At 42.9% G+C, this 25,796-nt stretch overlaps 1 protein-coding gene across 7 annotated transcripts in view; it reads right to left on the reverse strand.

Moving 5' to 3' along the window:
• Positions 1 to 18,917: 18,917 nt before the first annotated feature.
• ANO2 (anoctamin 2) overlaps positions 18,918 to 25,796 on the reverse strand; it is a 283,307-nt gene continuing 276,428 nt past the window's right edge. For 5 of the 7 annotated variants that reach the window (XM_073314969.1, XM_073314959.1, XM_073314978.1 and 2 more), the window contains 2 exons: positions 21,113 to 21,218; positions 18,918 to 20,339 (listed from right to left, as the gene is read on the reverse strand). In XM_073314969.1, coding sequence (XP_073171070.1) covers positions 20,058 to 20,339; positions 21,113 to 21,218 — 388 coding nt within the window. In that variant the 3' untranslated portion in view covers positions 18,918 to 20,057. Of the gene's footprint in view, positions 20,340 to 21,112; positions 21,219 to 25,796 lie in introns of those variants that run through there. The other 2 variants (XR_012155321.1, XM_073314990.1) reach the window with 2 other exon arrangements.

The following is a 25,796-nucleotide window of genomic DNA, read 5'->3' on the forward strand; positions in this document are numbered from 1 at the left end:
TCAAATGAGCCAGATTCTGAGCTGGTTTATACCAGTGCAATACCAATGAGATCAGTAGAGCAATCCTGACTTATGCTAATGGAAGATCTGGTCCAGTATCTGTAACATGTTATGTCAGCATCTGAGTAAGGCTTCAAGCAACCAAGCTAGAGGAAAGAAGGTTAAGCACTATCAGTCTCCCCATAAATGACGCATCTGTGCCTAAGAGTTACAAGACATGACGTATGTAACATCACATGTTCAGAGACCCTTCCACCTGAGGAAAGAAACCAATGACCATTCACAATTCTCTCCAGGATTTTTTTTGCGGGGGAGATGTGGGGATGGGGAAAAGGTGGGGAGGTTAAATCTAACTGAAGGATCTGTGATGGAGGGCCAGATCCTCAGCTGGTGTAAATCCATTGAAGTGTAGCTCCATTGAAGTCACTAGAAGTATGTCGATTTACACCAGGGTACAGACCTGACCTATATTGTGATCAGTTAAAAAACTATTAACTGTGTTAGTAACGGAGCTTCAGTGCAACAGCTGCGAAGTGCATGCTTGTGCTCGAGGGAGTAGAGGGGACCTGCATCACATACAATTCCAAAAGGTTTCTACCTGTTGAGGCGTAAAGCAGGCACACGGGTTCCAAGACTACTGGGGAGAACAGACTGAAGAGCACCTCCTGCACCTACTTCATGGAAACATAGCTTGTGCTTCCCCCAGAACCAGATGGAGTTTGTTGATGATGCTGTCCTGATGGTGCTACAGCCCCTGCCCATGCTGTGGCGTGTCCATCTCTGCCGGTGGTGCTAACACTCTCCCATGCTTTTGCTCAGGGTGTGGAACCACCAGGCCACCCTCTGTGTAGATGCGCAAAGGGGACATGGAAGACATCCTGCTGTGGATTCTTCCCCCTCCTTGCAATGGACATCTGAAAGAAGGCGTAGCCAGTATCTGTCCCGATAGATTATTTAGAATGGGTTTATTTTGCTTTTGTTTAGTTACTTTTCCTAGCTAGAAAAAGAAAATGTCCCTTTCATAAGCAATAGACTCATGCTTTCTTCATGTCGGTATTATATTATGAGGCCAATTTTTCTTCTATATTATTATGTATGCATTACAGTTGGTGTGGCTGTTGCATGATGTGGTCCCTGCCTCTGTCTGTATATCAAGATTCTTAAGCAGTCCCCATCAATGTGGTATCTGAAATCCTGGAGGAAATTACAACCTAATGGCCTGTTCTAGCACTGACTTGGAGGACAGAATCATAGAATCATAGAATATCAGGGTTGGAAGGGACCCCAGAAGGTCATCTAGTCCAACCCCCTGCTCGAAGCAAGACCAATTCCCAGTTAAATCATCCCAGCCAGGGCTTTGTCAAGCCTGACCTTAAAAACCTCTAAGGAAGGAGATTCCACCACCTCCCTAGGTAACGCATTCCAGTGTTTCACCACCCTCTTAGTGAAAAAGTTTTTCCTAATATCCAATCTAAACCTCCCCCACTGCAACTTGAGACCATTACTCCTTGTTCTGTCATCTGCCACCACTGAGAACAGTCTAGATCCATCCTCTTTGGAACCCCCTTTCAGGTAGTTGAAAGCAGCTATCAAATCCCCCCTCATTCTTCTCTTCTGCAGGCTAAACAATCCCAGCTCCCTCAGCCTCTCCTCATAACTCATGTGTTCCAGTCCCCTAATCATTTTTGTTGCCCTTCGCTGGACTCTCTCCAATTTATCCACATCCTTCTTGAAGTGTGGGGCCCAAAACTGGACACAGTACTCCAGATGAGGCCTCACTAATGTTGAATAGAGGGGAACGATCACGTCCCTCGATCTGCTCGCTATGCCCCTACTTATACATCCCAAAATGCCATTGGCCTTCTTGGCAACAAGGGCACACTGCTGACTCATATCCAGCTTCTCGTCCAATGTCACCCCTAGGTCCTTTTCCGCAGAACTGCTGCCTAGTCATTCGGTCCCTAGTCTGTAGCTGTGCATTGGGTTCTTCCGTCCTAAGTGCAGGACCCTGCACTTATCCTTATTGAACCTCATCAGATTTCTTTTGGCCCAATCCTCCAATTTGTCTAGGTCCTTCTGTATCCTATCCCTCCCCTCCAGCATATCTACCACTCCTCCCAGTTTAGTATCATCCGCAAATTTGCTGAGAGTGCAATCCACACCATCCTCCAGATCATTTATGAAGATATTGAACAAAACCGGCCCCAGGACCGACCCTTGGGGCACTCCACTTGATACCGGCTGCCAACTAGACATGGAGCCATTGATCACTACCCGTTGAGCCCGACAATCTAGCCAGCTTTCTACCCACCTTATAGTGCATTCATCCAGCCCATACTTCCTTAACTTGCTGACAAGAATACTGTGGGAGACCGTGTCAAAAGCTTTGCTAAAGTCAAGAAACAATACATCCACTGTTTTCCCTTCATCCACAGAACCAGTAATCTCATCATAAAAGGCGATTAGATTAGTCAGGCATGACCTTCCCTTGGTGAATCCATGCTGGCTGTTCCTGATCACTTTCCTCTCATGCAAGTGCTTCAGGATTGATTCTTTGAGGACCTGCACCATGATTTTTCCAGGGACTGAGGTGAGGCTGACTGGCCTGTAGTTCCCAGGATCCTCCTTCTTCCCTTTTTTAAAGATTGGCACTACATTAGCCTTTTTCCAGTCATCCGGGACTTCCCCGGTTCGCCACGAGTTTTCAAAGATAATGGCCAATGGCTCTGCAATCACAGCCGCCAATTCCTTCAGCACTCTCGGATGCAACTCGTCCGGCCCCATGGACTTGTGCACGTCCAGCTTTTCTAAATAGTCCCTAACCACCTCTATCTCCACAGAGGGCTGGCCATCTCTTCCCCATTTTGTGATGCCCAGCGCAGCAGTCTGGGAGCTGACCTTGTTAGTGAAAACAGAGGCAAAAAAAGCATTGAGTACATTAGCTTTTTCCACATCCTCTGTCACTAGGTTGCCTCCCTCATTCAGTAAGGGGCCCACACTTTCCTTGGCTTTCTTCTTGTTGCCAACATACCTGAAGAAACCCTTCTTGTTACTCTTGACATCTCTGGCTAGCTGCAGCTCCAGGTGCGATTTGGCCCTCCTGATATCATTCCTACATGCCCGAGCAATATTTTTATACTCTTCCCTGGTCATTTGTCCAATCTTCCACATCTTGTAAGCTTCTTTTTTATGTTTAAGATCCGCTAGGATTTCACCATTAAGCCAAGCTGGTCGCCTGCCATATTTACTATTCTTTCGACTCATCGGGATGGTTTGTCCCTGTAACCTCAACAGGGATTCCTTGAAATACAGCCAGCTCTCCTGGACTCCTTTCCCCTTCAAGTTAGTCCCCCAGGGGATCCTGGCCATCCGTTCCCTGAGGGAGTCGAAGTCTGCTTTCCTGAAGTCCAGGGTCCGTATCCTGCTGCTTACCTTTCTTCCCTGCATCAGGATCCTGAACTCAACCAACTCATGGTCACTGCCTCCCAGATTCCCATCCACTTTTGCTTCCTCCACTAATTCTACCCGGTTTGTGAGCATCAGGTCAAGAAAAGCACCCCCCCTAGTTGGCTCCTCTAGCACTTGTGCCAGGAAATTGTCCCCTACGCTTTCCAAAAAACTTCCTGGATTGTCTATGCACCGCTGTATTGCTCTCCCAGCAGATATCAGGAAAATTAAAGTCACCCATGAGAATCAGGGCATGCGATCTAGTAGCTTCTGTGAGCTGCCGGAAGAAAGCCTCATCTACCTCATCCCCCTGGTCCGGTGGTCTATAGCAGACTCCCACCACTACATCACTCTTGTTGCACACACTTCTAAACTTAATCCAGAGACACTCAGGTTTTTCTGCAGTTTCGTACCGGAGCTCTGAGCAGTCATACTGCTCCCTTACATACAGTGCTACTCCCCCACCTTTTCTGCCTTGCCTGTCCTTCCTGAACAGTTTATAACCATCCATGACAGTACTCCAGTCATGTGAGTTATCCCACCAAGTCTCTGTTATTCCGATCACGTCATAGTTCCTTGACATCACCAGGACCTCCAGTTCTCCCTGCTTGTTTCCAAGGCTTTGTGCATTTGTATATAAGCACTTGAGATAACCTGTTGATTGCCCCTCATTCCCAGTATGAGGCAGGAGCCCTCCCCTCACAGACATTCCTGCCTGTGCTTCCTCCCGGTATCCCGCTTTCCCACTTACCTCAGGGCTTTGGTCTCCTTCCTCTGGTGAACCTAGTTTAAAGCCCTCCTCACTAGGTTAGCCAGCCTGCTGGCAAAGATGCTCTTCCCTCTCTTCGTAAGATGGAGCCCGTCTCTGCCCAGCACTCCTCCTTCATGGAACACCATCCCATGGTCAAAGAAACCAAAGCCTTCTCTCCGACACCACCTGCGTAGCCATTCGTTGACTTCCACGATTCGACGCTCCCTACCTAGGCCTTTTCCTTCCACGGGGAGGATGGACGAGAACACCACTTGCGCCTCCAACTCCTTTATCCTTCTTCCTAGAGCCACATAGTCCACAGTGATCCGCTCAAGGTCATTCTTGGCAGTATCATTGGTGCCCACGTGGAGAAGCAGGAAGGGGTAGCGATCCGAGGGCTTGATGAGTCTCGGCAGTCTCTCCATCACATCGCGAATCTTAGCCCCTGGCAAGCAGCAGACTTCTCGGTTTTCCCGGTCAGGGCAGCAGATAGATGACTCAGTCCCCCGGAGGAGAGAGTCCCCGACCACCACCACCCGCCTTCTCCTCTTGGGAGTGGTGGTCGTAGAACTCCCAACCTCAGGACATAGCATCTCATGCCTTCCAACCAGCGGAGTCTCCTTCTGCTTTCTCGCCCCAGACATATCATCTGGTCCACTCTCCGCAACGATACCTGTGGAGAGAACATGAAAGCGGTTAGTTACCTGTGTCTGTGTTACTGGAACCCAGACATTCCGCTTACCTCTTCTGGAGGTCACATGTTGCCAAGCTTCTTCACTGGCCTCTTGGCTCCTCTGTGCAACCTGCTCTATATCTGTAGAGCTTTGTGCCCCTAGAAGCCTATCCTGAGTTTTGTCCAGAAAATCCTCAGTTTCTCATATGCAACGCAGGGTTGTTACAGAATGAATGTCAGATAACTTATCAGTATGTGCATTGATTAATTAGTTTGTGCAATAACTGTGTGATTAAGGAATTGTAACGTTTGGATGACAATCAATTGCTTTTTAAAGATATGTTAGGTTTGTAGGGCAGTCACGGCTGTCCCTCCAGCCTTCCGGAAGGGAGGCCATGCCCCCTCGCTACGATGCCTTTGGAGGGGCACAGTTCAGAGGGAATTTGCACTGGAGCCTCTGCCACTCAGCGGGGTAGAGCAGTCAGTAACCTCGGAGCTCTGACCCTCAGGCAGGGTGGGGCCACAAACAGTTAGGAGGCTCTGGCCAGCAGGGCTGGCTCCAGGCACCAGCTTTGCAAGCAGGAGCTTAGGGCGGCATTCAGAATGGGGCGGCGGTCCGTGTCCCGCAGCGGCAATTCGGCGGCAGCTCCGTCGCTCTTCCTGCTGTGGCGGCTTTTGGGAAGTAGCTCTGCCGCTCTTCCGGGCGTGGCGGCAATTCGGCAGCGACTGCTTGGGGTGGCACCCCTTCTGGCTAGTAGTCAGAACGGAGCAGCAAAGTCTATAAGCCCGGGCCCTCAGGCAGGGCACGGCAGGGCAGCAAACAGGCGATGCTCCTGGCTCTGGTGGACAGCTGACAAACACAGGCTTATTGGCCTAGAATGGCAAGACTGCCACCTCTGGGTGGGGTGATAGGTGGTAGAGGGACTCGAGCCCACCCGACTCCACTGGGTCCCAGCCCAGGGCCCTAAGAGTGGCAGAACAGTCTGCCACTGATTCAGCAGAAAATCCAGTAGCAACACACTGGCCACCTGTCAGTCAGCAATGCAGCTGAACTATATTTGGCTTCCCTGGGCCACTTTCTACACTCCCATTCAGGGGGGTACCTGGGTTCCAGGGGTCGTCGTTTCTCTCAGCTGGGTACACAGCTAATGGCATCCCCAGCAGCACCTCAGCATCTCTGGCAACCAGCAGCTCTAGCAGTCTTTCCGGGTCTCTGGCACTGTATTGGCTGCCATTGGGTCTTGAGCAAGAGCAGCAGGTGGGAGATATCCTTCTCCTTCGGCGGCTCTTCTCCAACTGAGCTGGAGGGCTGCCTTTTATATTTCTGGTTCTGTCCTGTCCCTCTGCTTCTGGCAAGGTAAGCGTGGGTGTCTTGGCTCTGCCTACCAGGGGTCGGTCGCAACTGTCCCTCTATCCATCTGGGAGGGGGGCCATGTCCCCTTGCTACAGGTTTTTCATAATTTTCCCCCCTTTATGGCCGACTAAGTGCCAACTCATACCGAAACCCCGTGTCAATTCACTGGTGTATTAGTGTAGATCAAAGTAATTGTTAAATGTAATAAAGTGTATTTGGTGTTTAAACTTCATGAAAACGAATGGGATGTTACATACATTGTTGTCACTTATTTATATCTTGTTATAATATAATAGCAAACATTTACATGTGTATAACTCTGTGACAAAATAACCCATCAAAGGGGAAAGAAGACTTGTAGAATGCAAATGAAAAACTTTAACAGAAAAGTGTTAATTTCAAAGCAAGTGGTCATTATATGTGATGATGGAGGTCAGCTACTCTAAATGCATTCCTCACTTTCTGTCATCAAAGGAAGGGCCCACATGGATAGTGACCTTGTCAGCTTGTTTTCCTGTGAGAAGAGGCTATAAAAATAGATTAATGGAAAAATCCTTCATCTCTGGACTATTTGGATTCTAACAGGACACAGTAACTGAGCAAGAAGACGGAGACTCTCAGAGACTTTGGGGGAAATGGCAGATTACTACATCTCTGCTATCATTTGGAATTATAGACTGTGACTCACCTGTACATGTATTTACCTGCTTTAACCTCTCAATAACTCTCACTTCCTTTTCTTAGCTAATAAACCTTTAGTTCATTTAGAATTAGAATTGGCTACCAGTGTTGTCTTTGATGTAAAATCTAGAATACCAATTAATCTGGGGTAAGTGACTGGTCTCTTGGGATGGGGAGCAACCTGATGTGGTGTGATTTTTGGTTTAAGTGACCTTTTATCACAAAGTCCAGTTTGTCTGAGTGGTAAGACAGACTTGAGAGTCTGAGGGGACTGTCTGTGACTCCATGGTGAGACTGGCATAGTGAGCCAGGAGTTCACATTTGTCACAGGCTTGGTGAAATCTAACTGTAGAACACATCACCAGTTTGGGGTGTCTGCCCTGTTTTCTGACAGTCTGCTCTGAGGCAGGCACTCATGGCTGTGAATCACGCCAGACAGTGTGACATCACTAACATTCTGTGGGGTTTTTAACTGTGGATTTTCATTGCATGTTTGGATTTCTTTAACATTAATCTTAACAGAATTTCCTGGGTTTCTTATGTTTGATTTTGGGATAATTACCACATTTCTATGATGCTTATTATGTTACTGATACATACGCTCAACATTCACTCCAGCATAACATAGCTTGTTTGTCTGGGCTAATTCTCTCTCTCTCTCTCTCTCTCTCTCTCTCTCGCAAACATACCTGCTGGAAAGCACTTTAAGAAGTTCAGTGACAATAAAGATTTGCCCTTATTTGTTAAATACAGATTAACAGTATCCAAAAATGTATGTAAGTTTCTTATTTTAATAGTAGTCATTCATGTTGGATTTTTCCAAAGTACAACATTGGAATATGGTCTATTCTGCATTTGACATATTTCATTATTTGATATGCAGAGATTTTGGTCACTGAGATCTTTTATTTCATATAAAGGCCTGATTTTGAGTCACATTGGTGCAAATCTGGAGTAACTCCTGATTTCATTTAAATTATCCTGGATGTACACTGGTGAAATCAAGAGCAGGATCAGGAATATGGTGTGAATCAGTTGTGGTACAAACAGCAGAACATGAATTTTCCTAACAGATGTATTGAGCCAGATTCTCCTCTCACCTGTACTGTTTTTACACCAATGATGTACTCCTGATTTTCACTACTGTAAAGGAGAGGAGACGTGGGCCCAAAGGACGGCAGGTGTTCATTAAAAAGGGGTTTCTGGTATTTTAATCCACTATAATATGATGCGAAAACAAGAGTTGCCTTCAGCATATACATGTTTTAAGCCTCTTACTAGCTGCTGGAATGAACCCCATTAGGCTTCAGGCAAACCTTGTTAGCAACATAATAAGGACATCGAATCTGCTAGGCTGCTTAGATGTCATGGAGAGCAAGATTATGACTAGTATGTTTCCTCAGGATCAGTTTAGAAGGGATAATTACATTGCTATTTAGAATGCGGGAAGGAATCCTGTGGTGAATACAGTCTCGTCAGAAAAGCTAAAATGGCTAAACTTCCTGTTTGGAATCAAAGAGGCCTGATTCCCCTCTGAAACCGGTGCAAATCAGAAGTAACTCTCTTGGAATCAGTGAAGTTATGCCAGAACAAAATGGGTGTAACCAACAGGTGATCAGGCCCCCAAAGTTTAGAATTTCATATGTATTGCTGCTCACATGAATGCAAACACTGTTAACATCAGCTATGCTCCCCTTCATCAACTAATTGTATAACTCATTCAAAAGAACAAGCAGATTTCTTTCATCTGCTGAATAATAAATCCATGGGCCAAACCCTGGGAAAATATTTTTCCTGGCTCACCCCAGGAAAAGTATTGGCCCATACTATTGATTTAGAACTTGATTTTTCTCAAATATAGCTTTTGTCTTCTTATGTTTCACTTTAGATTCTCTTTTCTGCTTCGCTGTCCCTTAGGTATCTCTTAATTAGACCTGGATGAGCAATTCATAATGAATAAATTTATTCAACAAGTTACACCCCTTTCTGGATCACAAATTGTCCGTGAGGCATCACAGTTTTCTCATATTCACGTTTCATTGAAATTCTTTGCAAATTATTTCAGTGTAAAATTGTTGGTCTTTAGGTGACTTGCAGACAAGTTCTTTGTCAATATTCTGAATTCACAAGTGGTGTGTTGGTTAGTTTTGTGTAAGCCACACGGCATTGTTTCTGTTTCCTGACTGGATGACTTTGTCTTAGGCAACTCACCAACACTTTGCAAAGTGATCTTTTTGCAATTGAAATGTACAGTTTCAGACTGCCTACAAATGTAGAAATGTCAACAATGGACAGACATGTTCCTTTTTGTCAAAGAAATCTAATGTTCTTTGCTTGCAAGGCAGGTGGAGTGAGCTATCTTCCTGCCCTCCCAAATGGCCTCCGACATAACTTGGGGCAGGCCAACGGCTGCTTTCTGTTACTCTGGCTGCAGCCAGCAACTGTGCCAGCTGAGAATCTGGCACTGTTATGTGCACTGCTCAGTCTCCTGGCACATCCCCTTTACTGGGGGAAGGATAGTGTATTGCCGACTATGCTGATGTGTTTCACTCGAGAATTCTCTTTTCTTAGTGGGAATCCATGGCTGTGTCAGCTTCCCAACTTCTCCTATATTCCCTCTCTGCTCTCCTTGAGGGGAGAGGGAACCAGCAAGGGGACAGATCTTTCTGTGGAAGAAAGTGGATAGGAGAACCCCTCCCCTCCCCTCCCCACACACACAACTGGGGGATTTTTCTTCTTCCATTAGGTGCTAGTCCTGGTCCAGCTGTTTGGATGAAGGCTTAGATTACCATGTATTGACCAGTTATCCAGCAGTGCCACGTGCTGCTCCCACTTCGGATCCTCCTGCTTAAGGAAGACAGCTGGTTTTCAGTGAAGCATGGCTTTGCGAAGGAAATGAGCACTTCTCTTTAAAGTTTCTTTAAAGCTAAATGTTTCTTAGAAAAAGAGGGTTGGGGAAGGATGACAGAAAATGAAAACCAAAATGAAATGCAAATTTTCAATTTGAATTGAAACAAACATTTTCATTTTGAGTTGTTTTGTCAAAAATCAAAATATTGCTCAAAACAGTTATGGAAAATCTTCACCATTTTTTGACCTGCCCTATCAATGAGCCCTTATAGTGGGAGATAGTGATTGAGTTAGGAGAAGGGAGAACTCAAATCCTCCAAGCCCAGGAGAAGAAGAGGAAGAGATGCCCCCATCTACTTTAACAGAGATGGGGACCTGTGCATTCATATGCTCCCTCTTAATTTAACCTCAGCTCAGAACCACTAGTTTCCTGGCCAGATGACAAGACATAGGACTTCAGTGAAGTTGCTGGTTGTGTACCTGAGCCTTGATGTGCTAATTAAGGCTGTTTGAATTTTTTTTACCCAAACCCCTTTTTGAGTAAAATTGGGTTTTCCTCATTTTAAGTATATCAACATTTTAATATTTCATAAAAAGCAAAATGAAAACCAAAATATTTCCATTCAAAATGGTGCTGTATTGCCTCATGGGAGTTGTAGTTCAGTTGCCTTATGCAACCATTCTCCTCTGTGGGCCAAGCTTTCAGGTTGGACTCCATGTCCCATGATGCACCTCTCCCCTCACTTAGAAGGTCAATGTAATGCATCACAGAAGTAATGGAAGGCCTAGAGGAGGAAGGATTGTTGTCCTTCATGTGTCATCTCTCCTGTATTGCTGGAGATGGTAGCTTTGTGAATAAGATAATGAGGTTCCTAATCAACAAATAAGAAAAGAAGAAAGAGGCAATGAGCATTAAAGAGCCTACAGCTCATGTGGAATATGTACAGCTTGTCTCATTAGTTTCTTTTAAAGAATTAAGCTATTCTAAACCCCACTAAAACTAAGAAAATAATAAGCCAGTTATAATTCGTCTATTCTCTTGGAGAAACTCCTGTTTAGTTTTCTTCATCTTCTGAGCCAGTTTATTGGAAAAACTCCTGTCTAGATCAGTTCTGTGAAAAGTATTTCTGGTTGAACCAGAGTCACGTGTTTGGAGCACTTTCTCTTCTGGCGGTTTGGGGGTATTGTGCCGGACATGGTGTGTTTGTTGTCTTGTCCCACAATGTATGGGCCCCATTTCAGAACGCTTGGTAATATGGAATGTTTGCTCCACCTGCTCTCTAGCTCCACCTATTGGAACCTGAAGAAGTGCTCTGTGGTGCTCAAAAGCTTGCCTCTTTCACCAACAGCAGCTGGTCAATGAAACATATTACCTCCCGCACCTTGTCTCTCTAGGTGTAAAAGGCATTCTAATAAATGCAATATGGTCGATTATATTTTATTTATTTGACAAAAGAAACCTCTTCATCTGGTCTTGAGAATTAATTTCATTTTAGTTTTATATGAAGTATGCACAGGGTAAACTAAGACTTACTTTTCAATCTTAATCAAGGCCTATGACAGTAAGAACTCACTTCTGGATCTAAACTTATTTCTAGAATCAATTTATAACTGACTTGCCAAGTTTCTGAAGTGTTGCTAGGGTACCCTGTTATTTCTGAAAAGAGTAGAAATATTAGAATAAAGTTACTCATTTACTTTCCTGGCATTAGTAGAAGGCTTAATTATACAGCACTTTGAGATAGTAAATTGCTAGAAATGCTAAGAGTTATAATTAACATGAAGTGTTATGGTCTCGAACACAGATGGAGAATTTGCCTATAGGCCCCAAATTCAGATTCTGACGAGGCACATGTACCATCTCTGGAACAGAAAAAAACATATGAAGAGCTAAAAATGCTTACCAGATGTAACGGAGGAAAGTATCAGAGCAATCAGCAATCAGAGGCAAGATGGTTACTTTATGGCAGCAGTTGCTTGTCTGATTTAAAGGACCAGTTACCAGAAGAGCATGCTGCGAAAATCTCTTATAGGAGGGATAACTCACGCTAGGGAATTAGGTCATCACAGAAAAAATAACTCATATGGTAGAGTTTCTAGCTTTTTAGGTGCTGGGGGACTAGGTGGAAACTATTTGGAGCTTTTTGAAGTTTAAGTCTGAAGTATTTGCAGTAGTTATGTTGGTTAGTTTTACTTTAATATTATGTTTCTATAGTAAGTATCTAGATGCTTTTTGGACATCAGCTGTGTTCTGTGCTTAACGTTGATCAGCACTGTATCATGCTAGTCAAGAGGCCTTGGAGGGCCTGGCCTTACAGTGTGTGTCATATCCAGATAAGGTTGTGACTTTTTCCTGTGGCTCCTCTTGGGCACAGACTAAGTTATTAGCTTTGCTACATTTGAAGTCCCAAAACAGCTTTGTGCAATACAGATACCCTTCCTAAGCATAGCTAACATTAAACTAGCAGCTGATGGCTCATGGGCCATTGGAGTCAATGGAGCTACACCAATTTACACAGCTGAGAATCTGGTCCAAAATACATTATGTAGTAAAACTTAGAAATGATTTCTTAAGCTAGCAAAACTTTTGTACTACCAGTGCTTAGACACTACAGTGATTGAGCTCCATAAAAATAGGGTTGTAGATTGTGACATGACAGTAGTTAGAAATCACAGAAAGCATCTTTCTACTAACACTAAGCGAGGAACTTTCCTAGAATGTCATGTTCTTGCTCTCACTGCTTCACTTAGGAATTTCTGCTTCGAAACTTCCCCAGGCCCTTTCCTGGTGTGGCTTGCTGCTACAGCTTTAAAGGAACACTACACAAAACCTCATACTTGGACTGCTGTCTTTCCTGACCGCAGTAACCTCTTGTGGTTCAGACATGGGGTTGGTCTAGTTCTTCTGAACTGATGGCTGACAAAAACAAATCTCCCCCAGCCTCAGGCTGGAAGTGGGGGAAAGGATTGGTGAATATGACAATGTAAAAGAGCTGCTTATTAAAACAATAAGGAAAAAAAAGTGACTTCTCCTAATTCCATAAAGAAATTGACTTCAGTGGTCAACGTTTTCAGAAGTATTTTGTGTGCCCCAGTCAAGCCACCTTAAAGATTTTCAGAAAGTGCTGAGCATGAAATGTCTCAAGTTGAGTACCTAAAAATTGAAGCTACCAATATCATTAATCACTTTTGAAAATCTTGTCCAACCTGAATGCATGGAGACACCCACAGGGTCAAATCCAACCCTGGTGTCACTCCACATTTGTCAACAGAGTTATAGCAGTAGAGTGGAATAGAGAACATGGTTATGGATGAGTTTACTTCAAATGGACGTCTAAAATGTCAGTCATATTTCTGTAGAAGTTGTGTTTGGTCCTTTTGTTCTCCTTATTTATCTGTTACTCTGTGATCTGTGGAGATAACTTCTCGGCATAGTTAAGACCACTAAATCAATACTGTCAACCTGCTTGAATACAGCATGGGCTTTTCATCCTGGTTGTTTATTTGAAGGTTTACTCATTGTTGCTACATCGGACTCACTATTTATTCTGTCTCTCTGAAGTGACGATGTTTGTCATTCTGTAATACTTTGTTGCTGTGTTTTATTTAAAAAAATCTGTAAGCAAAGTGTAAAAAATACAATAAAATTTCAAAGAACAAAGGGAAGAATCCCAGACAAGATTTCTTTAAATGACTCATGACCTGAACTTGAACCCTATTCACTCCACCATCTTGCTATTCTTATGTAACACAAAATCTGTGATCTCCACAACTTAATAGGTCATCACCTGGCAACTGATAGAATACAAGGAGTCATACTTTTAGATTGTAAAAGTGTTTATCAGCAGGGAGTATGAAACACCTTTAGACACTATAATGACCTGAATGGAATTTGAAAGAAGGAACACAGGTTGCCAGAGGGAAGAGTCTGGAGGAGGCACCAGAAGTGAGTCTGTGTGCATATGGCTTGGATGCTGGCTGCAGTTGCAACATCTCTGTAAATAATTCTCTTAATAAAGAACCAGTTTAGTTTTAGAGGTCTGGTTCTTATGTTATTACCTAGCTTCACTACATGAAATAGACACTACTGGAATCTGTATTTAAGCTTGTTTGGAAGTAGAACTGAGGATTTTACACTCTAAAGGGTGCAATCCAGAATCCACTGAAATCAATGGAAGGATGCCCATTGTCTTCAATGGGCTATGGTACAGGCCCTTAGTGGGTTGGCGGTGTGTGTGTGTCTTATTCCATGTGGCCATATTACCACTAGGCCTAATGTGGCCGCATGGTAGTAAGCATTACACTGATTAAAACTGCATTTGTAGGGCCCTCAATGGCTGAAGGTAATGCAGTAGATGCAATATATCTGAAGGGAAAAAAAAGCATTTGATACAGTGTTTCATACACTCTTGAAAATGTGATCTTGGATAGCAGTGCAGCCAAATGGACTGAAAACAATTCAAAGGACCATAAATAAAGGGTAATTATGAATAGAATCAGAGAACTTGAAGGGATATTGAGAGATCATCTAGTCCAGTCCCCTGCAGGATTAAATATTATCTAGACCATCTATCCCTGACACGTGTTTGTCTAACCTGCTCTTAAAAATCTTCAGTGATGGAGATTCCACAACCTCCCTAGGCTCTCTCTCACCAAACAGAAGTTGGTCTAATAAAAGCTATTACCTCACCCACCTTGTCTCTCCAGTGTACTGAATGACATTGTTTAGTGGGTCTGCCACTGGGACTGGCATTGTGTCTGATTGTATTTAACATCTCCATTGATGATATGGAAGAGGGCATAAAACAGCCTGTTGATACTAAATTGGGAGGAGCTGATTGGGAGGAGTTGGGGGTTGGACTAGATGACCTTCTGGGGTCCCTTCCAACCCTGATATTCTATGATTCTATGATAAGACAGAGAAATACAGTAATGCAGAAGGCTAGAGATAACTTAGAAATTTAGTCAGCAAGCAACTAAAGGAGGGTCTTCTTCCAAAAATGCTAGATACCAGAGTGTGGAGAAAAAGAACCTAAAGCACAAAGATACAGTTGGAAGCAGATAATCTCTGAGCAAGCCCGAAGGTGAAGGCAGTGCGGGATAGTTTAACTGATCCACCTACCAAGACCCATTCCCAATCATGAATTACCCAGATACATGCACCCCAATGCAACTGATTGAACGTCACGCTAGAGATGTGGCAGTCATACCAGTTTCTGCAGTCTCACCTACCTCGATACTGTATCCTCTGCAGGCTACCCACAATGTTGTGGCAACAGATAAATGGAAAGTATTAAGCATTGTATAGTTTAGTAACATCTACCTACAGAGCACAAACAAAACTGGTTTGTATTTTATACACAAAAGAAAAAGGGGAGGACCACTCTGGGAATAGAGAGACCACCTGTGCCTAATTAAAGGGTGAGACTGCATAACAGTGACAGATGTTACATTATTGTACTCAGAAGAGTTTATTGCTAACAGTGGGTAAATATTAAGCATGTTGAGTTGGACTTTTCCAAGCAATAATTTAACAAACATACTTCCACGTGGTTCTCTTATATTCTTTTACTATATTTCACTGACTTCAGTTGTCATGCAAGGTCAAAGTGCTCAAGGATATATCTAGACAGCCACATACTGGAAACACTGGACGGGCTAAAGACACCACCCCAAATCGTCACCTGCTTCTCTGCTGGCGGAGAGGCTGAAAATCTGATGGAACTTTACCCACAAGGTATGGCAGAGAGAAATGCCATTTCTGCAGCATCATTTCCTTCTTGGTATCCCTTATGCAGGGGTGAGGACCAGCACTGTGGGTGTGTGGGTGGGGGGAGGGGGTAGAAGGGGCATCTACCCACTCAGATCCTGAGGATTCTGCAGCTAAGTTGCTGAGGAGTTCATAGAGCAACTCAGGAACAGGGTGCAAAGGCTGAGGCAATGCCTCCTCCAATCCTGGACTGGTTTAGTTTCCTGGTTAATTCCTGATGCCTGCTCTAAATTACACTGCTGTCAATGGCCCCAAAGAGAAATCATCGTAACTTGGGATGCCAGGCAGCAGAGAAGCCCGGGACATGTCCCCCTTCACCTGGCTATATGCTTTCACGGACCACAGAGAGAATTAGTGGCAAGGGAACTGCTATGCTACTTGAGGATTCTCCTATAGAGGTGGGTATCCTCCGTGACCAACTATGTCTACTTTAGGGTCAAACACAGGGCACAACACACCCCTCTGTATGTCCTCCTTTTTGTTCTTGCTTTTTGGTTAAAGATGTAGATTCACATACTACTATACTCATAGCTAAATATATAGCATAAAATATACAGGCTGTGAAACACAACCAAGCTATTGCTGCTGATGGGAAGTTTACTTCTGCATTTCCTGGCTTTTTTTCGGTAGTCCTCAACTGTGTGATATTAACAGTGTGTTAACAAAGGGCTCGTCACTTTAATTTAGATTTGCATTTACCAGCTGGACCACCACATTCCACATCTATGAAGAATCCTATGAACATCACCCTGCATGAACACTTAACTATTTGTTTCCATTCTTTGAAGTTTTAATTTTTTTAAAAACATTAGGCTTTCTTCAGAAGTCTCTGCTTGATTTTTTTTTTTTTTTTTTTGCACAGAGATTTGGATCATTTTCATTGCAATAGCAGGAAGTGACAATAGTATACAGGTTTTATTACCTCTTTCTGGTTCTACTCGCATTCCTGTCTTTTCTTCCCCTGAGGCAGCTTTCCATGTACACCTCTTGAAACAGAATCATTCTGTACTTCAGAGACATGAGTTATGGTAAGGAGGCACTTTATGGGTAGACTTACACGTATCATGCTGATAAAAAGGAATTAGATAAAGTCTCGCTTTGTGGGAAAGAGATAAGTTAGAAACTGGGACTGAATAAGGAACAAACCAGTGATCTACAATTACAGGAGTGGATGGGAAACTTCCCTAGGCAGTCTCAGGAAAAGCCAGAGGTTACCATGGGAATGCAATCATGTGTCTAATCCTTTGGGACTGTACCAAAGTTAAGTACCAAACCTGAGGGATTCCTGATGAATGAAACGTTCAGGTTCAAGATACAATAAAAACTATACCACAGATAAAGACAGATGAGCTGTCAGCCCTGGTTGCATTATCATGATAGCGCCAATCAGAATGTCTGCCTTATAGCTGCGATTGTTACCTTAATTCTTTCCCAGTCTTGTCTGGGTGAGGTATATAAGCCTCAGGAGAACTTTGAGAGGGTAAATGTAAAGCTGTATGCATATTTAGCTCTTTTTATAGGAAAGGTTGAAATGCATTATCTCTTTTAACCCAGACCACCTCTTTCAGTTGCTCAAGACTTTTTCAAATTCTGCATAACAACCATGGCTAAATATATGTAGCATTGTGAAGGAATTGAGTGGCCAAAAAGGGCACGCCCTGGCCACCACTTTGAAAAGTGACTAGTAATTTTGGGTACCCAACTTCAGTCACCTTAAGGAGGCCCAATTTCAGAAAGCACGCCCCAACTACGAAAACTAGATTCCAATAAAGTGTTAACCGTTTTGGGCGCCTAAAAATGGAGGCATCCAAAATCATTAGTCACTTTTAGAAAATCTTGGCCTATGTTCTCACACTCCAACAGTTCAGGAATAGATGATGAGATTTTGCTCAAACTTTTAGTTAAAGAAAAGAATTACTTCAGCACTAAGAAGAAGCATGGAACATTTCAGCCCTCAAAGATTCCCTCTCTCCCCAAATTATAAGCATTTGAAAAGAGGGATTATATTTAAAGTCATTACCTAACCTTAACTGTTAAACTTTAATTACTGCAAAACTGTAACAGAGTGTCCTTTTACAGGGAGATTTTGAATTTCTGGTATATTCTGGAAAGCAGATTTATTTATTGTAAAACAGTGAGATTCCCTTCTTTACAGTTTCTTCAGGCAGCATGGAGCACAGTCTGGCAGCTCAAGGCCCTGATGAATATTTATAAAATAATAGCGATATTGGTCAGAGGAATGGGTTTAATCCAGCTATTGATTGGCGGCACTGGTGTCACATGACCTATAAATCCCCTTCTAAACCCATTTCTGCATACACACTACCAAATATCTAAATGAGCAATGTTAGCCCCGACATATTCAACTGGCCTGTATTCATGCTGTATGGCAAATCCAGTTTCTTCCTAATGTAGGTCTAACAATGTGATCAAAATTAATTGCATTTCAATCAGCCACAGATGTAAATTCCAGGTGTACATTACTCCAAACCTACAAAGCTATTATCAGAATACCACATAATACAAATACGGTAAACAGTGGACATTTATACTGTTGTCAAATGTGAAGCCTTGGTAGGCCTTTCTTGGAATCCTAGATCTTTGGAAAGTGAAATAATGCAATATTAATTCATGAAGAAGGATGGTCCAGCAGTTCTGCTGATAGCTTAAGAGAGAGGAGACCAAGCTTCAAGTCCCAAGTGTTACAGATTTCCTGTGTGACACTGGACAAATTTCTTTGTGCCTCAGTTCCCACCTATAAAATCAGGATAAAAGCACTTCCCTCACAGGGGTTTTATGGCAATAAATGTGTAAAGCTTGTAAGGGGCTCAGACACCATGTTGATGGGGGTAGCTTATTTTAAATCAAAATGATCTTTTCCTGAAGTTTGCCCGCTTATCTCAGTAAACTGGAAACACCAGATAGACATAGCCAGTAGTTTATATTCACGACATTTTGTGAAGAGATTTTCAAGTATCATTTTTTTTGTTATCTCACAAAACATCAAGGACGAGGTCAGATGCTATAATACTGCACATTCCTGCAACCTTAAAATGCATACCTGTCGGGCTGAGTGAATGTCATTGTGTTACAATGAGTCGTGTTTTAAAGAGCAATTTCCCCTTCCTGATGGACAGGTGAAATTCAAAGGCTCCAGGACTATATATGAAATTACCTTGGAGATTTAAACAAAAAAATCCAGTCAGACCATAGAAACATCTAAGTTGCCCCATCTGAAAGAGCATCATCTTTCTTTCTTCCCAAAGCATTCTGGGCAGCAGTATATGCTAGGAGAGATGCCTCTGCATGTGCTTTGAGTTGAGATGGATTCAGAAGGTCTATTAAAAGCAATACGTTTTTTAAGAAAGTTTTATTTTTAATCCATAACAGAATAAAATTATTCATTAGGTGCATTTAGATAAAAACCTAATTAATGAACCTGTTTCTCCTCTCTCGCCATAGAATACAGTTATGCATAACAACATCTTGATTTACAGTAAATACACAACAGCAACGTTTTGTTATTTCCGGAGCAACGTACAGGAAGATATTGTCAAGGCGTCACTCTACTTTCACTTACACCAGTTTAACACCAGCGTTGATATCAACGGAGTTACTTCTGATCGATACCAGTGGGAGCTGAAGTCCCAGTTTAAGTGAGAGGTGAATTATGCCCAGAGTATTTTGCTCAGAACAACAAACAGTGATGTGCTTAGCTAGTTCTATCATCTTTACTTCTTTCAGATGCTTATGTTGTGATCTGTCTCTGCTTATTATTTAGGCTCCTGCTAAGCCAACAACTGTAGGCCAAAGTGCTCAGTAATCTTAATTATTTCTCTTCCTGCTATTTTGTGCCTTTAACCGCAGCTCTGCATCGGGGGTGCTGTGGCAAGCCCCACTACAATAAGAGCACCAAGAGGCATTGTGCACCATGAAGGCACAGTGATTCCTAGAGCCTCTGGGTGTGCAGAGGGAATGTGTTTATTGCTACATCCTTTGAGAGGATGCAATGTTCAGCCCCCTCTGTGGCTGGCCAGGTCTGCTAAAACATGTGTCTATTGCCCATGCTTCTTTGGAGTACATACTGCCCTAGGGGCAGTCCTTGCACTCAGGAGAGTGCAGGGATTGGGATTGTGGCTGGTCTTGACACCAAAAATGCAAGAGTGGGAGGGCTCCTTATTACTGGTATTACGGTAGCCCGAGGAGATCTTGTCATGGACCAGAACCCTATTGTGCTAGACTCTGTACTCTGCCCTCCCCATTTCCCATGCTTCTATGCAAGGGCCAGCCACAGCCATAGCCTGGCTCTTTAATTTGCATTGAATAACGCTGAAAGTGCTGCAGCCCAGATAGCGTATAAAATGTTACAGAAAAACTTACACTTGAAGTTTCCTGAGAAGTGACAGACTCCCTCCTCCACTCTCCTTGCCTATCAGTCCCTCCCTCCTTCACTCCAGTTTCAGGATCACATCACACAGTAAGTACACAGGTATTGTACATGTTCCATGGTACATTTCCTCCGCCTAAGGAGTCATACTTCTGTGTGCTGTGAGCTAAAGGATGCAAAGCTGCCCCGCTGACTCCGGCTAACGTGGCAGAAGCTTGCTGCTCGGTTCCTTCGGCCCCTTGTCTCGCCTTTGTTTCTGTGCTTGTCACACATGATAAAACTTTCAATCAGTTTCAGCCTCTCATGCTCTTCCTTCAGGAAGAAATCAACAAGCATACTCTTCTCCTTTTTGATTTGTTCGCTGATGTCCTTGGGAATGTCAGGAATCATCCAGTCAACCAGCGCACTGAGGAACATGACCAGGTTCTGCAAAATAAAGAGCAATAGAGAATACTCTGCTAGCTAGGCTAGAAGGGTCTGTAATACTCAAACAGGCTGTAACAGAATCAAACCTCAGCTACAGAATAGTTAGAAATACCCCATCAACCCAGTGGCATATTACCATTCAAACATGTCATGTTTAAGCTCTGTCTGAAATTAGGCACCTAATCAAGGCTCTGATTCAGGAAAATGTCCCAATTCTAGAAATCACTTACGCATGTCCTTAACTCCCACTGAACAGAATGGATAAGTTAGATGCACATTTAAGTGTTGTCCTAAATATAAGGATGGGCTTAAGCACATGCTTAAGTGTTTTGCTGAATTGGGGCCCAAGTGGCCCTGCAGGCTTATTCCACGCACATGTTCAAAGGTCCTGAGCACCCAACACCTTAGCTGGTAGAAACCAAAGCTCTCTATCCCAAGAGCAAGTATTGCATCGGCAGTAGCAATACAAGTATCTGCCACACATTGTCGCTCCAGTGTGCTTCATTTGTGACCTGAAAAGACCAGCTCTAGGTCCAACAAATCTCCATGCTCATTCCACCCTCAGGTTCCCTGCTAAGGAGGTTTTTGTGAGGTGGACACTAGCTGCTGTGCACAGACCAGAATCCTGAGTCTCAAATGTTATGGATGCGCATGTGTACGGGTACTGGGGATGCCAGTGCCCCTAGTGGACAGGCAAGATGAACGGCATGCCCCATACACATACATTAGCTTCTGTGATTTAAATTGCAATACGGTAAACTCAACAGGCTTACCTGAAATAGAATAACAAAAGCCAAGCGAGCAGATAAAACTGACCAGTACTGCTTAGAAAATTCATACTGATTTGGGGACCAAGGTGGTTCTCTGTAATCCTTGTACCTGCCAGTGAAGATAGCTTGGTTAGCGCACAATTTCCAGCAACTGCCACCTACAGATTATACTAAACATTTTGATAAAACAACTTTGCAGCAGCTAACTCTAGAGCATTGAATCCCCTGAGCATTACGTACCTCATCCCACACTATTAGTTAAAACTCCAGGATCCGATCTCAGTCACCGTTGTAGATCTGGAATACCTCTTTCGAATCCAACAAGGTTACTCTGGTTTTACACAGCTGTAACCAAGATTGGAATGTGGCCCTAATGGGGAAAATCTTCTAGTGTGGTTGGATTTCCTTTTGGAAAATAATATATAGAACTATTCTAGTCTTAAATTCACCTCAGTGCAGAGGATCTGACATGCTGCAAATATACAAGGAATAAAGATATACTGCAGTGTATTGAGATCAAAGAAGGCAATTAGTGGGCTTGTGCAAAGATTGGTGTTCAAACCTATTTTATTTACCATTATCATTAATATTTTGGAAGAGGAAGTAAACAAGATGTTAATAAAAACTTTCAGATGCTAGTAAACTGGAATGTTTTGCGAACATAAAAAAAGGACAGATATCAGAGAAAGAGTGGTAAGAAATTAAGGCAGAAAATAAGAATAATTTTGGAAAAATGCGAAGTAGTATAAATAAAACAAAACAGTTAAAGAGAAGATGAGATACAGATCTTGGAGGGACACCGTTTGAAAACAGATACAGTGGGAAGAGTCTAAGGCTGACTGAGAACGGCAAGTGAGCACACATTTGCATCATGACATGGCAGCAGAAAAGGACAGTGTTTTTTGCAGCTGCATAAGTAAGGGCATGATGGAGCTGGGAGGTAATAGTTCGTCGATAAACAGCTCAGATTAAAAACTACACCTGGAATACTGCACTGGGGACCTCAAGATGAAAAAAGACTATTGAGAAATTGAACGCAATTCGGAGAAAAGCAAAAATGATCAGGGGCCTGGAGAGACTGACTTACCAGAAAATATTAAAGCACTGAATATATATTGCTCAGTTATGGAATGTAACAACCAAGGTAGGACATTACAACCATACACAACCTGCTGAGGGATATAAACACCTGAGACTGAAAGGGATTATTTAGTGAGGTGCACAGTGTATTACTAGGAATATGGGATGAAAGTAAGAAAGGGAAAAACTGGCTTGAATATCAGAAAACACTTCCTGAGAAAGCAAAAAGAAAAGGAATACTTGTGGCACCTTAGAGACTAACTAATTTATTTGAGCATAAGCTTTCGTGAGCTACAGCTGAGAATAAGACTCATTAGACTGCGGAAAATGGGGAATAATGGAAGATCTTCATATATAAAACTAGACACCAAAAATCACGGACTCGTTAGAGCCCCATCATCTCATGAATGTTGCATGGTGTCAAGTCCCAAGGAAATTTTGCACAGCTTCACTGGAAACCTTGTTGTTTAGGACAGCTGAAACTAGACTGAATTCATGTCGGTAGAGCAGAAGTTCTCAAACTGGGGTGCACACCACGTATTCTGAGGGAGCGTGGGAAGCTTTAGGGGAAAAAAATTTACTGCACACATCCAGAGCTGGGCAGCCAGAGCTCAGAGCTGGGTGGCTGAAGACTGGTGGCTGGGTGCCAGGGGCGGGGAGAGGCATAAACTATTACAGAAACAAAGAAGGGAGACGCAATCAAATACATTTGAGAACCACTGCTATAGAGCAAAAATGATGTATAGAGAACTGTAGGACTATCAGAGCTATAAAGTAAGTAGCAATCCCTCTTTTCTATTTCCAACCTCTCTGATTCCGTGTCATCTTAATTAAAGTACAACAGATCAGGGGGCCTCTGGCCTTTCCATTCTGCAGAGCATTCCTAAGAGTGTCTCTTTCAGGGACCCATCTCAACACATTAACTATCCCTCCACTTTATTCTCAAAATATTTCATTTTGAAGATGATCAGGATGGGTTCTGCAGACCTCTGGTCGTTCAGAGACCCCAGTTTGGCAATGACAGCAAGACAGTCCACTGCAAAAGAAAAATGAAAGGGACCAGAAGTGGCCAATGTGGCTTTACAAAAGACTGCCTCAAAGATCTGAAGGCAAAAAGGAATGTGTATTGGAAACAGGGAAGCCTGGAGGAAAGTAAAGACAGATAGAAAGGGTCAGTTAAGGCTGGAAGAGAATGATGTTAGAGTAAAAAAGGAAGCTGAATCAATGTTAGACAAAGTGATTAAGGGAAATAAAAAAGGGCCTTATACAAATATATCAGTGGGCTAAAATGTAGTGCGCTTAAAAGTAATCATAGAGTCGTAGGATTGGAAGGGACCTTGAGAGGTCCATCTTCAAACCATCCCTGACAGGTATTCGCTCTTAAAAATTTCCAAAGATGGAGATTCCACAACCTCCCTAGGCAATTATTCCAGTGCTTAATTACCTTGACAGTTAGGAAGTTTTTCCTAATGTCCAACCTAAACTTCCCTGGCTGCAATTAATGCCCACTGCTTCTTGTCTTATCCTCAGAGGTTAACAGCAACAATTTACTTCCGTCCTCCTTGTAACAACCTTTTATGTACTTGAAAACTGTTATCATGTCCCCTCTCGGTCTTCTCTTTTCCATAGTAAACACACCCAATTTTTTCAATCTTTCCTCATAGGTCATGTTTTCTAGTCCTTTCATTTGTTTTGTTGCTCTTCTCTGGACTTTCTCCAATTTCTCCACATCTTTCCTGAAATGTGGCACCAAGAACTGGACACAATATTCCAGCTGAAGCCTAATCAGCACAGAGTAGAGCGGAAGAATTACATCTTGTGTTTTGTTTACAACACTCCTGCTAATACATCCCAGGATGATTGCTTTTTTTTACAATAGTTTTATTCAGTTGACTCATATTTAGTTTGTGATCCACTGTGACCCCAGATTCCTTTCCTTAGTACTCCTTCCTAGGCAGTCATCTGAAAACTGGTTGTGCTATTCTATTTTTATTTTAAATTGGTCTTTGATTAAAAAAAATACGGAAGAAATGAGTGAACAGTTGTGAGATAGTGATGGCCCTCATCAGTGTTCTGAAGCTGCGGTTCATAAAGCAGGTGAAATGGGAATAATTGGAAAAAATGGAAATCATACAGATCTGTGAGTCTAGATGATAGGGATACCAGGTCACTAGGGAAACAGCTCCTTCGGAAAAAGAAAAAAAAAAAGAGAAAAAAAAGCTTCACAGGCCCAGTGCAAAAGGAAGCAAGTCTATGCTAAGGAAAACTCCCTTTAAAGATTTGCATCTGCCTTCTTTCTCTTCTGAATGTGAGTATGTGACCAGCATGTTTTCATATACTCCACTATTGCGTGAGGTTATAAAGGTTAAAAGGACGAGGGCAATAAAAATGGCCTATAATTTAACACGGTTTGCTTTTAGTTTGCCTTTAGCTATACAAATGTTCTTTTGCTCTCAAAAATCGTGACAACGAATGATATGCAACAGAGTAGCGTCACAGCAATGTTTGTTTGGAAGTCATGCCAAAGAGTTCACAGCATTGCATAAAATGGTGCTCAAAATATTCAGAGAATTTATTCTGGATGTTCAGTGGGAGAATTTTCTCACTTGTTATGGTTATTTTTAGGATACCTTAATCTCTGGTAATGCCCGTAAGGAGCAAAATTCAATCTTATTGTAACCACATTTATCTCCAGAGGTCACAGAAATCTAAGAATAAGAGAGGTCAGCTTGTTCCCAACATACTTGCCAGAAAAAGAAACACAGATTTTTTTTTCTAGTAAAAGGGACAGTGTTCATAGCATGTCTCCTGGGTTTGGAGTTAGATATCCTATGTTTTATCACAGTTTGTGTTCTAGCCAAAGCTGTGACTTTGATAAGATTTCACTAAGGCGGGTGATATTCAGAAATGGCCAGCAAACATGCTGATATCTTCCCATAATATTTTCCTGATAATTAAAGGAAGAGAAATGTTCTCATTTGTTTCTCACTGAACCAAAATGAGATTAGTCTGGTACAGAGTTAGACTTTTAACTTGGGTTTCTTGTTTTCAGTACAGGAGACAAATTCTGCTCAGAGGGAAGAATTGGAATGTACCTGACATACAGCTCCAGACAATGAACCATCTGCTATGATTTAGCTCTGCTCCCTGTTTTGCAGCCCTATCAAGGCCATGTAAACCCAAGCAGGGCATTTCATCATTGCTGCCAGTGCACAATCTTCCAGGTAAATTGACAGTCATACACCAGACAATGAAGCTGTGAGCAAGTAACTGGAATCAACACTAGGACACCAGACACACAATTGAAGTGAGATGGGCATGTCACAAGGATGCCTGATGAGAGATTACCTAAAATAATAACATATAGCCACCTTGGACAAAGAAAATAGGGGGTGGGGGGCAGGGAGAAGGAATGCTTCACAGACACCTTGGAGGACAATCTAAAAGCATGTAATAGCTCTGTATTGTACTGGAGAGCTAAATGCTAGCAACATAGAGAAATGGAGGAGAACAGGGCACAAGGAGAAGAGCAATTTGGCAAAAGGAGGCCCAGAGCATAGCTTTAAGACTATTATATCTCGCCTGCCACAGAGGAATAGGTGAGTAG

The sequence above is a fragment of the Lepidochelys kempii genome, chromosome 1, assembly GCF_965140265.1.
Source record: "Lepidochelys kempii isolate rLepKem1 chromosome 1, rLepKem1.hap2, whole genome shotgun sequence".
Taxonomy (NCBI): domain Eukaryota; kingdom Metazoa; phylum Chordata; order Testudines; family Cheloniidae; genus Lepidochelys; species Lepidochelys kempii.